General features: G+C 35.4%; 1 protein-coding gene and 1 pseudogene across 1 annotated transcript; one reads left to right on the forward strand and one right to left on the reverse strand.

Moving 5' to 3' along the window:
- The first annotated feature begins 838 nt into the window (after positions 1-838).
- On the forward strand, positions 839-6,776 carry LOC127168596 (uncharacterized; annotated as a pseudogene).
- Positions 6,777-11,166: 4,390 nt separating this feature from the next.
- Positions 11,167-12,931, reverse strand: LOC127168802 (GTPase IMAP family member 7-like). The gene is made up of 2 exons (XM_051115877.1): positions 12,851-12,931; positions 11,167-12,554 (listed from the first exon to the last, which is right to left on the reverse strand). The coding sequence occupies exons 1-2, from the start codon at positions 12,855-12,857 to the stop codon at positions 11,608-11,610; spliced, it is 954 nt and encodes a 317-aa protein (XP_050971834.1). The 5' UTR covers positions 12,858-12,931; the 3' UTR covers positions 11,167-11,607.
- Between the last annotated feature and the right edge of the window lie 3,403 nt (positions 12,932-16,334).

A 16,334-nucleotide genomic window follows, 5' to 3' on the forward strand; every position in this document is an offset into this window, starting at 1 on the left:
CTGTAATATCCAACAGGTTTCTTATTTTTGTTGTTGTTGTTGTTGTTGTTTTTTGTTTTGATTTGATTTTTGTTTTTTTTTTAGGTTTTGACTTAAATATTTTTATAAAACATTACAGCAGCAGGCTACATTACACAACATAGCTGTTGCCTTTTTTTTTTTTTTACAGCAATTAAGCCATGCACCTCACAGTTATAGTTTTTATATCCACAAAGTAAAGCACAGCTACCAACATATAAATATCTAATTGATTTGATCCATCAGTTTAATCTACAACAGAAATTTGTAATTCTTTGTATTGCTATCATATATAATACGCATATAGTGTCCAATGTGAGGTTTCATCTGATTAAATACAAAGCGCAATGTGAAATTGTTTGTCAAAATGAAGTTCTTGATTTTCTCAAAAACAAAACACCTTCATTACACCTACTGAATATGAATTGATGAACTGTTCATCATTGTTGTTCTAAGATCTGTAACACAGAAAGTATTTCAAAACAGAAGTTCAACAAAAACACACCTTCGATTATAACACAGACTGACAAAAATGAGATGTTCTAAATGTTAATATTTAAAAAAAAATACCAGAATGTGAGTGCTTTATACTATTTGTACATTTTTTTAATATTTTATCAAGATTTTATTAATATTTTAGTGGAATATATATTGACTATAAATGACTAGATGGCATAAGAAGTGCACGTTTCTGACAACATGCACTCATAGGATTTTATAACAGAGTGACACTGAAGACACGTTTGGATGGGAGGGACTTCAACCAGTTAGGCTCCTTAAATAAACCAGCATTTCTGTCAAAATCTGTTTATTCAGACAGTCACTTCAGTACTAGGTCTCTTCTGTGAGAAACACATTTAGTCCAGCGATCACCATGAATTTCGGGTAAGTTGTAATTCATGTTCTTTCTACAGGGAAAAACAAAAACAAAAAACAGTTGAAGATTTATGCATGTTTCACTTCACAAGTTTCACAAGTTTTTTTATTATTATTATTATTATTATTATTATTATTGTAAACATGCACTACAAGGACATATTTAAATATTTCATTCGTTGACGCATTTTTAAATCACCCGTTTTACAGATTAATTCGAATGTAATGTTTTGCCACGATTTGGTTTTATATATTTCTTTAATTCATAAGATTATATTATGGTTGCGAAATAATAACCAAAAAATAACCATTAGAGAACATTCTGTATAAAATATTTTTGGGTTAATTAGAAAAATGAAAAGTTTATTTGGTTTTCAAAAAAGAACCGTGCTGCGAGCGTATATCCGTAGTCCTAAGTGACTATTCACACAGAATGCGTTTTATTTAATTATTTATTTATTTATTTATTTATTTATTTATTTATTTGGTTTAAAAAGACAGGAGACGCGGGCAGTTAAACTTTGAACTTTTCTACAGAAGTTGTGATCTTTTCCATTCCGCTGCACTGCGTTGAGTCTTGCGTTTTTAAATGTAAAAACATTCCGTGCAAAGTATAGAGAAGTGTGGGAAACATTTACAGCAAAATCAGAGTACAAGCAGTTTTAGCTTACAATTAAAAACAATATAATCAATAATTATGAATTACAAAATTATAGCCTATTTAAAACATTTCAATTATATCAATTATATATATATAAATATAAATGAATGCGACCCCTCGTGCTTCTTGGTTTTTGTTGTTTTTTTTTCTATAGTGCTTTAGTCAATGAACATCCACTTTTAAAGCAATAAAATTCAATTTGTAAAATGAGACAAACCGCAGATCCAGATCGAAAAAAAAAAAAAGAAAAAACACGACCGGTTGGTGTATTATAGCTTACTTAACAAAGGGGTATCAATGGATTATGTAATATTTAAATAAATGTAATATGTGTAGTGTTTTGTTGAATTGGCACAATAGCTTTGATTGTTGCTGAAAAGGGTTTAAAATCGTTATTGTTTGGTTTAATTATTTCTGCCATAGATGCTGTGAAGAGGATTCACAAATTAAAGAGTATAATATCAGTTTCACCATTAAGTGATGGGAGAATCAACATGAACAACATGCATTCTACAATGCTGCTTAGTGTTCGTTAACATCACGGGAGAGAATGCATGACTCATAATTTCTCTCTTGACTGCATTTTTGAACAAAATGCTTAACTATTCGTAGATTTACAGACATCTAATCAATCGTAAGCAATGATGAAACAACACTGAACTCACTTTTCTCAAATGGATTGGTGTGTATTCGCCAATGACCTGTGGATGGCGCTTTTGCGCATCCTTTGTGACAGAGCCGCAAACACTGAAACATATATATGGCTCTCGAGGCAAGGTTTTCAACTGCTGTTTTAAACAGTCAGTGTGGTCACAATTATATACGGGACTACTGATATAAAAATGTAGTGTTTTATTTTTGCACTGAGAAGTGCAACAAAAAGCGGATTGTGTCAGAATGCCAGGCTGTGTCTGTCAGTCAAGTTCAAAGCAAGTGTCAAGTTTGGAGGTAAACATGAGGCGGGGACTCAAACGCAGAATTGCAATGGGATTTTTATTAAATAAGAAAATTAGACAAAATCAAACAAAACAACCCCGTGGGGTTTGCGGGTAGGTTAATGGTGAATATTGACTTATTGTACGGACTGTTGTGGCTCCCGCTGTTAGCAGGGGATAGTCGCATTTGGGGTAAAAACGACGGTATTATTTATTGTGTATGGTGCCAAGAATTAAAGGAGAGTCGGGTTGCTCTATTGAGTGACATCACATCCCAATATAAACACGCCCCATAGTTGTGACACCCCTGACTTCAATGTGAAGCTTACACTGCAGTGTACCTGAGAGAAAACAGATTTGACCATCAAATTTTCACAAATAAGAAAAAAGTGTTTTAAAGCTTGTTTTGCATAACGTCACAGTTATATATGACATGAGAATAAGGCCTGAAGTTAGCAAGAACATTTTAAGGGAAATATAATTATATTTTCATAATGATTTTTTTCCTTTCAAATATTGTCTGTGTAAAAACACCCCTGGCCAAATGCCCCCAGAGGGTATTACTTTACTTACTGTAGTTACCATGTTCTGAGAATGACATCCTTTCTTTTTCCCTCGGATGTAATCTATCTAGGTGGTTGAATAAAAATATGTGGACTTTATATCTAAAAATTATCTTAACTTAGCACCAGCAAGCAGCTAGACAGTTAGCATCAGCTAACAATATTTACTTATTTTCAGTATGGTTATGAATAAACATTCATCCCTGGTGAAATAAACAGCATATGCTGGTAGGTATGTTTTGATGCTGGGATGCTGGTTAGGTAGGTTTTGATGCTGGTTTAAGCTGGTCCTTTGCTGGTTTATGCTGGTCCTTAGCTGGTTTAAGCTGGTCCTTAGCTGGTTTTTGCTGGTCAAGGACCAGCATAAACCAGCAAAGGACCAGCTTAAACCAGCATCAAAACCTACCTAACCAGCATATGCTGTTTTTTCACCAGGGATATGTGTCTATTCTAGCTGATCCAAACAATATAAAAATTTATACTGTTGCTAAACAATATAAAAACAGAAATCACATAGGGCTACATGCGTAGCATTTTAATAAAACTGCTAACGTTACATCAGCGAGGAATATGAATGTGAATGAGTTATTTTATTTAATCTGTTATTTAAATTTTTTTGTTATTGGTGTGTCTGAATTCAAGCATTTCAGTGCACTTAAACAGATCACCTTTTACAGCAAATGTAATTCACAAACAACGGACAGCTTTGACCTAAGTATAATTTTCAGTTATAATAATTAATCCTAAAATTCAACATTAGTAAACTTACTTTTCGCAGCATCAGTCGCGCGCACAAGATCTCCCGGTTCTTACTTGTGAATTCAGTTGACTGGAGACTCGCTCTAAACGGATCATTTGAATCAATGAGTTGTCGACTCGAGAACAGCTGCAATCAGATCATTCCAATTTGTGAATGAATTGTTTGGTGCAACTGCCGAATCAATTTAACAGGTTCATTGAAAAGAATCAGTTTGTTTGTTTCAGAGTATGTGATATATTATAAGGAGTAACAATATATTTTACGAAATGTAGTGAAGTAAAAAGTACAATCTTACGCTTTGGAATGTAGTGAAGTAAAAGTGAAAGTTACTCAAAATAAAACTACTCCAGTAAAGTACAGATACTTGAAAAATGTACTTAAGCACAGTAACTTCCACACTTTTTCCTTCCACTCAACTTTCTGTTAACATGCTTGGATACAGCACTCTGTGAGCAGCCAGCTTCTTTGGCAATGAATGTTTGTGGCTTACCCTCCTTGTGAAGGGTGTCAATGATTGTCTTCTGGACAACTGTCAGGTCAGCAGTCTTCCCCATGATTGTGTAGCCTAGTGAACCAAACTGAGAGATCATTTTGAAGGCTCAGGAAACCTTTGCAGGTGTTTTGAGTTGATTAGCTGATTTGCATGTCACCATATTCTAATTTGTTAAGAGTAGTTGGGTTTTTGTTAAATGTGAGCCAAAATAATCACAATTAAAAGAACCATAGACTTAAACTACTTCAGTCTGTGTGCACTGAATTTATTTAATACACAAGTTTCACAATTTGAGTTGAATTACTGAAATAAATGAACTTTTCCACAACATTATAATGTAATGAGATGCACCTGTATACACACAAATATTCTTGAGAAACATTTTCCTCCATATTTTACAGACAGCCAAGTCTTTCACCACGCAAATCAACTCTGATTCATCGAGGTCCTCCAAAACGGTATCGTCTACTTACAGAGAGGAAAATTATTGATGAAAATGACAAAATCAGAAAATGGACTTATGGGATAAAAGATACCAGTAAACAAAACAAAATTGTTGTGCTGGTGGGAGAGACCGGCACCGGTAAGACGACTCTCATCAACACCATGGTCAACTACTTACTGGGAGTGAAGTTTGAAGATGAAATATGGTATGAAATCACAGAAGAAGCAGCCAGAGATCAATCAGAATCACAAACCTCTGAAATCACCATGTATGAGGTCTTTCCTGTAAAGAGTCCTATGTCTCTCACCATCATTGATACTCCAGGCTACGGAGACACTAGAGGACTGGAAAAAGATCTGGAAGTTGCTGAGAATTTAGCCACTCTATTTCAGAGCAAAGATGGAGTTCATGAAGTTGACGCTGTGTGTTTTGTCATCAAAGCATCTGTCTCTCAGACAGACAGCATTACATTATCAGTTCAGTTCTGTCTTTGTTTGGAAAAGACATTGTCAACAACATTGTGTTTTTAATCACACACTCTGATGGTCTGCCACCCAAAAATGTACTTGGTGGGATCAATAAGGCTGAAATCCCCTGCAGACGAGACACAAGTGGCCAACCTGTTTATTTCTTATTCAACAATCACCAGGGTGAAGGCCGTCACACTAAAGAACGTTATATTCGCGCTCAGAGAGACGCCTGGGATGACAGCATGGATGATATGAAGCATTTCTTTCAGTCTCTGGACGAGAAGAACAGAAGAAGTTTGGAGTTGACATCAAATGTCCTGATTGAGTGCATTAGATTAGAAGCGTCTATCTGCAACTTACAGCTGCGAGTTCAGGAAATAGAGTCAAAAAAAGTCTGAAAAACTTCAGATTCTGGAGGCAATAAGAATAAACAAGGAAAAGATTGAGCAAAGTAAAAACTTTGCCATTGAAGTCAAAAAGACAGTCAAACAGAAGGTGCCTATCGAGAGTAAGTCATGGAAGCACAGGAAGGCGACAACCTGCACTGTCTGTGAGGAAAACTGCCATGAGTTTGACTGCTGGTGGGCTTCCGGTCCCAGCAAATGTGAAGTCATGAAAAATGGCTACTGCACTGTGTGCACAGGGAATTGCCACTACAGCAAACACGTCAAAGAAAACAAAAAATATGCCATCACAAACTCAAGTATGAGAATGGAGTTTGATGATTTAAAAAAAGAATATGAAAAGGCTCAAAAAGAGTCCAAGAGGTTTTCGGTTATAATGGATCATCTTGAAAAAGACCTGAAGGAGATTGAGAACAAAAAGTCAATTTTTCTGACCCTTGCTTACCAGACCATCAAGCATCTGTCTCAGATCGCATTAAAACCAGACTCTGCCTTCACTCTTCAGCATCTCGACTTCTTCATCCCCAGAGTGAGGGAGGCTGGAAATGAAGAATGGGTCCGTGAGCTGGAGGAAATGAAGAGAAAAGCTGTAGCTGATGAAGCCAATAAAGACGCTCTGAGTTATCTGAAAGCTGGTCTGGGAAAACTTTTCTTTAGTGTGCAATGAAAAAATGCAAAATGGATGAAGCAATGAAAATGAAGAAGACTAATGCAAAATCAGTGTAGGTGACTTTCTGCGGTTCTGAAGATCACAAGTTATTTTCTTCTCTGTTTTTAGTTTTTATTTAAAATAAGGCAAGCTTGATTAAATTTTAATCTGTTAATTTATGTATTCTAATAATATAATATTTGCATCATTACACTTTAAGTACTGGATGATAGATTTACATTACAGAACATTTTGGACTGTCAAATGGGTTTAGTCATTATTGTGTTCATTTTGGTTAAACCTCCTATGTTAGTGACAAATCATTAGTGAAAGGATGCAAAAAATATAAATAAATAAAATAAAAAAATAAAAGCACAAAGTCTGGCTGTAGAATATTAATAATTGCTATAGTATTTGAACATTTCAAATTAAACACATGTATAAGTTTTACTTATGACTTATTAAATGTATTCATTGAAATGCTTTAAGGGGAACTTATAAAAGTGATGCACACTCTTTTTAAAGCTTTTTGGCATTTTTTATGACTGACACAAGCTGATCAAAGTGAATGGGAACTACCAAAAAATAAATACTGCTTTTGGCACAGTAGTTGCCTTGTGCATACAGGTTTCTTTGTGTTTCAGGTGTGGTGGTGTGTTCCTTCATCAACTGGTTATTTTCTTCTCTTATCACATTGCATGTTTTTATAAAAACAATAGAGATGGAAAGACTGGTCACTCACTGGTGGTCATCCAATCAGCACCATGTGTAATGTACACTTACTGTTTGTTAAGTTTAGTATTAAAACATTAGCATGTAGCTTTAAGCATTTTTCAAGTAAGTGCTTTAAAAAGTTAACACAATAAAAATTTGACAAGCTAATAAACATATAAAGCCAAGACCAATTTGTTTATTTAGAAATTAGCTATGGTTATCATTATAAAAAAAATTGCAATCTAGAGAAAGATTTAAGGAACCTTGCAGAAAACTTGCAGTGGCCGTTGGTCAGCATGATGAACAAAACGTCTTCAAACTGCTTACAAGTGAAAATTAAAACAAGATTCCCAAGAAAACATTTCATAATAGAAAGAGCGAGAGAGAGAGAGAGAGAGAGAGAGAGAGAGAGAGAGAGAGAGAGAGAGAGAGAGAGAAACAAATAATATTTTAAATAAATTACCTGGAAGAAGTCCTTCTATCAGAAAGTCTTTTAGCTGGGTTCACATCTCCTCTGTTTTTAGCCCTCTTAATGTTTTCTGCCCAAAATTGTGCACATTTTTCACACAGATTTATATCTTCTCGTCTGATTTCAGCTTTTGTTATAAAGTCATCTATCAGAACAATTACAAAGAAGACCAGGGTTATATTTCTTGTACTTAAAGCACACTTCATCAAGCCTTCTGCCAGAAAAACCGTACGCTTTTCCGACAGTCTCACATCTCCTCCTCTGCTTTCAGCTATCATTAACTTTATTACAGAGTCTTGAATGTTCATCTTGAGTAAATGTACAATCATACACTTCACTCAAAACTGTTTGGTGAGCAAATTATTGCCGTCCACATTTGCCTCTTGGCTTGATATTTTCACGTATGTTAAAATCTTTGCCAGATGTGACTTGTATAAATTTATTGCCATGTCAGACCTTCTCAGGTCAGTGAGTGCTTGTGTAATATAACCAGTGTGTTTCTTAGGAATAGTGGCCAGTGCACGATTATAGAGAAGAATAATCTCCCCAGATGCACTGTCCTCCAAAGCTTTGGTGTACATCCCAATGCTTTCAGTAAGGTGTCCATTTTCATGGAAGGGAGTAGTAGACCATGGAGGATGGAGACTGTCTACTCAAAAGTTTCTGCTTTGCACTTGATAAGTCCATTTTCAGCTGTTCCATCAACATTTCAATGGGTTTTTCCTCACTGGAGTGCATCAGGAGCCACAGACCCCAACACTAATGAAGAGAGGACACAATCACATCACGCTGGTCAGAGAAAACATCATCTTCATAAACACCATCCAAAACATTAAGGTAAACAGAGAAAAGCTCTTCCCTTTTTATGATTTTTGGAATGTCTTTTTCAAGAAACCTTGAGAGTCTGATCCTCACCAGAATATTTCTGGCATCTTTCGCCTTTTCACTGAGTAAACTGTTTAAAGATGTGTTTACACACATCACTAGTTTAACAGGGTCAGAAAAGTGACTGGCACCATCTTTTGATTTATTGGTGTTGATGTCAACAGTTATATCCAGTTCTTTATAAAATGCAGAAAAAAATTTTAGCATCTCTTTCAGCAAGTACAGGAGAACTGGAGACGATGTCAGGGGTTTTTCCCATGGCCTGATATGCAGCAAACATTGCCATGATGCATGACTTTCCTTCTCCTGTTAACCTGAACAAGCCGACTTGATTTAGAAAGAACCAGAATGCACCAGCTCACCATTTGAGTCACACTAGGTTTATATTGCATTGTCTTTTATACAGCTTTGCAAAGATTAAACAAAATTTGCTTTATTCCTCTGATCCACCGCAATGCCCAACTGTCCTGAGTGCATTCACAACAGCTGGCGTGTGACAATAACAAGGGGGTGTGGTAAATAGAAAACACCTGGTGTCACATCTACACCCGGCTCCACCACGCAGTTCACCGCTACACGATCACCATCACCAGAATACTGAACACCTGTGCACCCAATCACCCATCACCAGCTGAACCTCATCTGCAGTCCCTACTTATACTCCCCTCAAACAAACCTTCGGTGATCAGACCTCAAGGTTGCACACCACGAGTCCTCAGATCTTCTTCCACTGTTTGCTGCACTCGTCTGTCTGCCAGCCTGCCTTCATCTGCCCGTCTCCAGCCTCTCAGCACACGGAGTGCTTCACGCTTCTAAAAGGACTATTATCAGCTAAGCGTTGTTTATGTTCTGCCTTCTTCTCAGTCCCTAAGTGGCATTCTTACCTGAGTTGATATTTACCTCTGTTGTATGCGATTGCCTGAGTTGTTTCATTAAAACACGCCACTTCTGTGAATTCTCTCTCTCTCTCTCTCTCTCGTGGTTCTTCAAACGTGACACCTGGGGAACCTAAACATGAAGAACCAATATACAAACAGACTACAAAACTGACTACAAACAGGGCACAGGAAATACTTCAACATGAAAGACCAGACAAGGCACAGAGAACATGTAACAAGTATAATTTTTGAGTACTTTATACATTGTAAAAAACAATTTGTGGAGTCAACTTAAAATAATTTGTAACCTGGCTGCCTTAACATTTTAAGTTCATATTTGAGTTGAATCAACTTAAAAATTGAAGACAGCTGGGTTGCTTACCCATCTGTTAAGTTTAGCAAACACAAATATCTAAGTTGTTACTTAGTACAACTTAACATTTCAAGTTGCTTCCTCAAAAACATCCTCTGTGGATCCATGTGGCATCAATATACTTTTAAGATGTGACCTCAATGTAGTTTTAAAATTGATCAGACAGCTGAGTAATCTGGTTAGAGATATGTTTACGCTGATCACAAGTTTAGAGTCTCTCTTCAGTGTCTAAATGTTTCAGCTGGTTGATGACAAACCAAATTTCAGCCAGTTATCCATTTAATGGTTCAATGACAGGCATATTATTATTCAAGTAGACTACTTCAAGACCTTTGTCCAGCATTAGTGAGTCCACCTCAAAAAAAAAAAAAAAACTCACCTGCGTATTTGCAATTTATCTTCATCCATCGTCCACATATCTGAACCAGTGGGTTGGGACATCCCCACTATACTTTGCCAAAGTTTTTCTTTTGACCTCCTCCATGTACAAATCAGCCACTGATAGGTGACACTGGAGAACCCATTGCAAATTCATGCTTCTGTTGATAAAACTCATTTTTGTACTTAAAATATGTGGTGTTCAAACACAATTCCAGCAGTGAACTTATCTCTTTCGGACTCAATCTTTCCTTTACGATTTCAAACTGCCTGGGCTGCTGGCACACATGTAAACAATGATGTAATGTCATACGACACCATAGTCTCATCTGATTCCAATGTGAGTTCTTTGATTTTGTCAACAAAATCCTATTATTAGACATATAATACACATTTAACCTAGCAGTCACATAACCTCTAACGCTCTGTTGATCATGTGACTTTTGTGGAAATATTTACTTCCGTTTTTACAACTGATGAAGGTGTTTGGATAGACACCGAATCATCTTGTTGATTATTTTATGGTCTAGTGATTTTAATAAAAATTTAATTTTTGAATGTTTTTACACCTGGATGAATTTGTTACGAACTGACACAGATAAAACCCACTGAAGAAATTAAGTCTATTTTCCCTGAAAAACTTATTCTGTCTTTTGAAAAATGCCTTTGTTGGTTCAGTTTGTGTTCCCTATGTATTTGCAATATGGCTCAATGTCCACTAGAGAATAAAATAAATTGATGAAGCAGAATACATTTCAAAATGAGAACATAAAACTGTTTAATGTCTTGAAAGTATAATCGTCCTGTGTGTAGTTGATTGGTTTTGCCACGGCTTTTTATCATTATTATTATTATTATTTTTATTATTATTATTATTATTATTATTATTATTATTATTATAAAGAATGCTGAATACTACACTGAACATTACACCATTCAAAAAAAGGTATGTGATAAATTTCTTGTGTAGATTATCTGTACATGATATACAAAACTCACTGTACAATAGTTAATCAAATCTTTCATCAAATCCCAACTTGCTTGTTTCTTCTCACAATGAATGAAAGAATTTTCTTTTATTTATTTATTTGAATGTTATCAGATTGACAAATGACAGTTGTAACTTACAAAAATACACAAAAGTAAAATAAAAAAGTGAATATATACAACCCACAGAACAGTGCAATTTTGCAATGCAATAAAACAAAATAAAATAAAATTGTTATAAAAAAAATTAAAATAAAATTTGTAAATAAAAAAAGTTTCACATTAGCTATCTACTGCCTGGTTTCACTTCCTTCCCTCTGGGTCTATTTGCCTTGATATTCACTCTGCTCATTGAACCACATACACTGCTGATTTGAGTAATAATGCAAATACATTTACATTCAAGGTATCTTGGAGAAGACAAAATGTGTTGTTAAATGAGAGAGACTCCTGTGAATAACATTCCCCCACACGAATGCACATATTTAAGATAATTTTAAAGAAAGTGAAATGTTATTCTATAAAAAATATTTTTGTAGCATTAAACACTAGAGGTTGTCTGCCATTTTAACAAATGATTTTGCAGCCTCAAAGTTTGGTCTTTGCTGTCTTCGTCATTGCATCAAGCACTGAATCAGCTTCTTCTGCTTCATTCCATCCAGTGATTCCTCCTCCAACAGCTCCTACAAGAGCTGCAGATCCAAAAACAACACCTGCAGCGATACATGAACCAGTATGCATCTTTTGCCACTGTTATAATATTTTTGTCTTTCAGTAAAATTACAACAGCTGCCACAGCGACACTGATGCCCAGAAAAGCCCCAATCAGTGTCCCAATGGACACTCCTGCAAGCTTAAAGAGAAGTTTTTTATAAACAGTCTTCTTTGCTCTCTCGTGTCTTTCTTCCAGAGACAAATTTTCATTTTCTATTTTTATCATCTCTTCTTGAATCTCTTCCTCCACTATCTGGAGCAGCTCATTGCTGTAGCCACCGTTCTCTTGTTCAATCTGGTCTATAGTATCCAGCAGTTTATTCACCTGAACTCTGTTACTTCTGTATCCCCACCAACGCCTTTTCCAGTGTTTATTGTCGATGACATAACAGTGACCTCCACATTTATCAACAAGCTCCTGCAGTTTTGGACTCTTCTTCACAAATTCTTCAATAGTTTGACCCTCAAGATCTTCACCATGAGTGAATAAAATTGCTATATGTTTGAGGATATTCTCTTCACACTGTTTTATATATGAAAGCATCTTATCTACTACCTTTATTTCTTGTTCTGTGTACCTGCCGACCTTTAGAGTCATTATAAACATGTCAGGACTTGGAACAATTTCAGTAATTGATTTAGTGATTTCAGATCTGATGGCCTCATCATCAACAACTGTGTCAAATATTCCTGGTGTGTCAATAATGGTGATTTTTCTTCCATTAACAATCCCATACCCGCTTACACAGTCTCCAGTCACAGATGTTGGTGAAGATTTAGTCTGGAAAAATTGCAGTCTAAGGATTGTGTTCCCAGTGCTGCTTTTGCCATCTCCGGTTTTCCCAAAAAGGACAATTCTTCTATCAGGTTTAGAATCATTAGCTATTTGAAGAAGACACTCTTGTTACTAAGGATGACTTTTTTTTTTTTTTAAGAAACAATTTCTTATGCATGCTTTCAGTACATTTTAATATTGAGTTTTATGTATGCTTCATAGCTGTTCCTCATATAATAGATGCCCATGAAGCACTTGCTTTTAAAATTAGCCTCTGTTTGTCCACAACTTTTCATTAATTGTAAATTACAGTGCAAAATAGTCATTGCACTTGCAGATTTCACTGAAATAAACCATTAAGATTGTAAAAACTGATTATACAGGTTATGCCATCATTTCTTACCTCCCATTATTCTTGCTCCTTTGTAAAGTTATGCTCTGTAATCTGTGAAAGTGAAGGTGTGTTGCACCGATTAAACTGTTCTTCTCTTCATGCCGTTTAGTTTACAAAATGAAGAACTGGAATCTAGACAAAGTGCCTAAGATTAGTGTCACATGTTTTTCTCACCACATCATTGTACTTCCTTTAATGTTGTTTAAGTTATATGACTGTATCTAAAGAATCTAAATCAAAAGAAGTGAATTTGTCCAACTCTATGTTATAAATGATTGGTGTTTGCAAATAAAGCAAAAAATCTAAACACATATCAAATGATAAAATACAACATGCAGATGTCTCCCATAAGAGAGTAAAATGAGCATAAACAGAAAATAAGTGATAATTTTAGTAAATAGTAAACATACATTTATTTTATAATAATTTAATTATTAAATAATTTTCATTAAACAAGTCATTTGCTTATAGCAGAACAATGCAGCAGTTCATGCAGAAGTGTTTTTTTTTTTTTTAATTTTATTTATTTATTTTTTTTTTTTTGTGAGTGGGCACTTACAGTAAATGGTATCCATTTGGAAATTACTTAAACCACTTTCTGCTTAGGTAAGTTGACAACATCCTCAACAATGTTCTGCTTTGGGTTTCAGAGTTCAGTTTCAGACTTGGAGGAAGTCTGTCATAGTGCATCTGGAAAGTATTCACAGTGCTTCTCTTTGCCCACATTTTATGCTATGTTACAGCCTTATTCCAAAATTGATTAAATTCATTATTTTCCTCAAAATTATACAAACAATACTCCATTATGACTTGAAATGTGAAATTGAAGTTGGTTTGAAATCTTTGCAAATTTATTAAAAATAAAACAATAAAAAATCACTATTCACAGCCTTTGCCATGGCACTCAAAATTGAGCTCAAGTGCATACTGTTTCCACTGAGCATCCTTGAGATGTTTCTACAACTTGATTGGAGTCCACCTGTGGAAAATTCAGTTGATTGGATATGATTTGGAAAGGCACACACCTGTCTATAGAAGGTCCCACAGTTAGATATGCATGTCAGAGCACAAACCAAGCCATGAAGTCCAAAAAATTGTCTGTAGACCTCAGAGACAGGATTGTATCAAGGCACAGATCTGGGTAAGCATACAGAAACAATTTGTGCAGCATTGAAGATCCCAGTGGGCACAGTGGCCTCCATCATCCATAAATGAAAGAAGTTTGGAACCACCAGATCTCTTCCTAGAGCGGATCACCCGGCCAAACTGAGTGATTGGGGAAGAAGGGCTTTAGTCAGGGAGGTGACTGAGAACCTGATGGTCACTCTGAATAAGCTCCAGTGTTTCTCTTTGGAGAGAAGAGAACCTTCCAGAAAAAACAACCATCTCTGCAGCACTCCACTAATCAGGCCTGTATGGTAGAGTGGCCAGAGAGAAGCCACTGCTGTGGGGATGTTTTTCAGCGGAAGGAACTGAGAGACTAGTCAGGAAAGATGAATGCAGCAATGCATTGAGACATCCTTGAAAAACTGTGAATACTTTCCGGATGCACTGTAAAATCAAATGATCAGCAACTGTTAGCTTAAAGCGCTGTTTCTACCTGATGTAACCTATCAAAATGGCATTCAGTGATGTTAAATATTTTAGACTTGAGCAAAACCAGTGCACACAAGATAAAATTCTCAAACAGAATGATGATTAAAAAATGTCATACACATTTCATTTATCTTTATTATTTGCAAGGATGAAAATCCTGTAAGCTGAATATGCATGTAAGATTTAGGAAATATGCACTTATTAGAACTTTATTCATGAAAAATGAAGAGACCAAAGTTTTGCATGAATTTAAAGTTCTATCACCATTACGCCACCATTTAACCTAGACAGTTTAGTTCCATCAGATAATCGAGAATGAAAGGAGTGAAAGGATAATAAGTGTTTAATGCTGATTTTAAGGGTCCCATCACGCACAGACAAGCTGAGATGCTTAGTTGTTGTTGTTGTTGTAACTCAGCCATACAATATCCGATCTTCCCTAAACTTCATGGTTTATAGGAGTCCACGCCTGAACACATCTAAAGGCCAATATTGTCATGATCGGGGCTGTGGGTCTTCCCTCAGCCTCTCGAGGTCGCTGTTCCCCTTGCACTGCACTCCCCTGATTGTTCACGTCTGTCTTGTCATTTGCACTGATTACGCTCACAGCTGTTCACACTCTGGACTATTGTATAAGAACTCTCACTTCTCACTCCTGTTCAGGTCTGCATTGTCTATTGTCTTCGTGTGTGTTTCGGTTCGGTTTGGTTTTGATCCTTGTTTCCAGTTTTGTTGTGCCGTGTTAGCCTTTTGGTTTACGTTCTTTTGTGTTTTGTTATATTAAATTCCCTTCCCTGCATTTTGGACCCTGACCTCATTTTTCCGTACACCGAACGTGACAAATATTCAGTTATAATCATAGCACCACCATCTAGCAGAATACTAACAATGCAGTGTGAACCTTTTCAAGTATGAGGTAAAGTAGTATGTTTCTCTATAGAGAAGTAAACTATCATTATTTTAAGAATATCTGCTTATCACAAAACTCTCTAAAACAATAGTAACTGAATTTAGTTGTATGGGACAAAACTGTCTGTTGGTTAATAATTTGATTAGATCAAGGTAGGACAGGAGTATTTAATACACTGCATTATTATGATTTTGTTAATTGTAAAAATAATCTATATTGCACATAGGCATCACCTCATGGAGTAAAATGAAAACATTTAGGCATACCTCTAAAACCTCTAAAACTGCAAATTGTCAATGCAAAATTTTCCCTACAGAAGAATTTTTGTGGGTGCAACATTCATAACATATTTCATTATTTACAATTTTTACATTAAAAAATATAATTTTCAGAAATAAATAATAATAATAATAATAGTAATAATAAAATCAAGGTGGGGTGCAGTTTCTTACGTAAAATAAATCCATTTTACTTACAGCATAATTGGCTTTTGCTGAACTTTAGATCCTGAATCAAAGTGAAAGTATTTAGAGGTGTTTGAAGCAGTATATCTTTCAAAATGAAACTGTAAACCTTTGTTGTTTATGATTTTATAGGTGAATGATTTAACATATTACGATTACAAGGGTCACAAAATAAGTTTTACAAAAGATCAGACAAAGAGCCCTAATGGGTAAAATTCTTCAGTTCTGAAGAATATATTTTTGTAGGAGTATTTGTTGAAAAGAATGTATCTTGTTTAGATGTTTTAAAAATCTAATAAAAATAAATACTCTATGGCTCTCTTTGCAGTGCACTAAATTTTGGAACAAGTTATTGAGTAAACTGGATTAAAAGTTGTAATCACAAATACAAAGTTTTAACATTCAGGAATTCTCTGCCGTCTTATAGTTCTCAAAATCCACACATGCCCTACTGATGAGTACAAAGTTTGTGTTTATTACATAGTAAAACTTTTCCTTGGATGTGATTGGATAAATATGATTC

This window comes from Labeo rohita, chromosome 7 (genome assembly GCF_022985175.1).
Source record: "Labeo rohita strain BAU-BD-2019 chromosome 7, IGBB_LRoh.1.0, whole genome shotgun sequence".
Classification (NCBI taxonomy): Eukaryota; Metazoa; Chordata; class Actinopteri; order Cypriniformes; family Cyprinidae; genus Labeo; species Labeo rohita.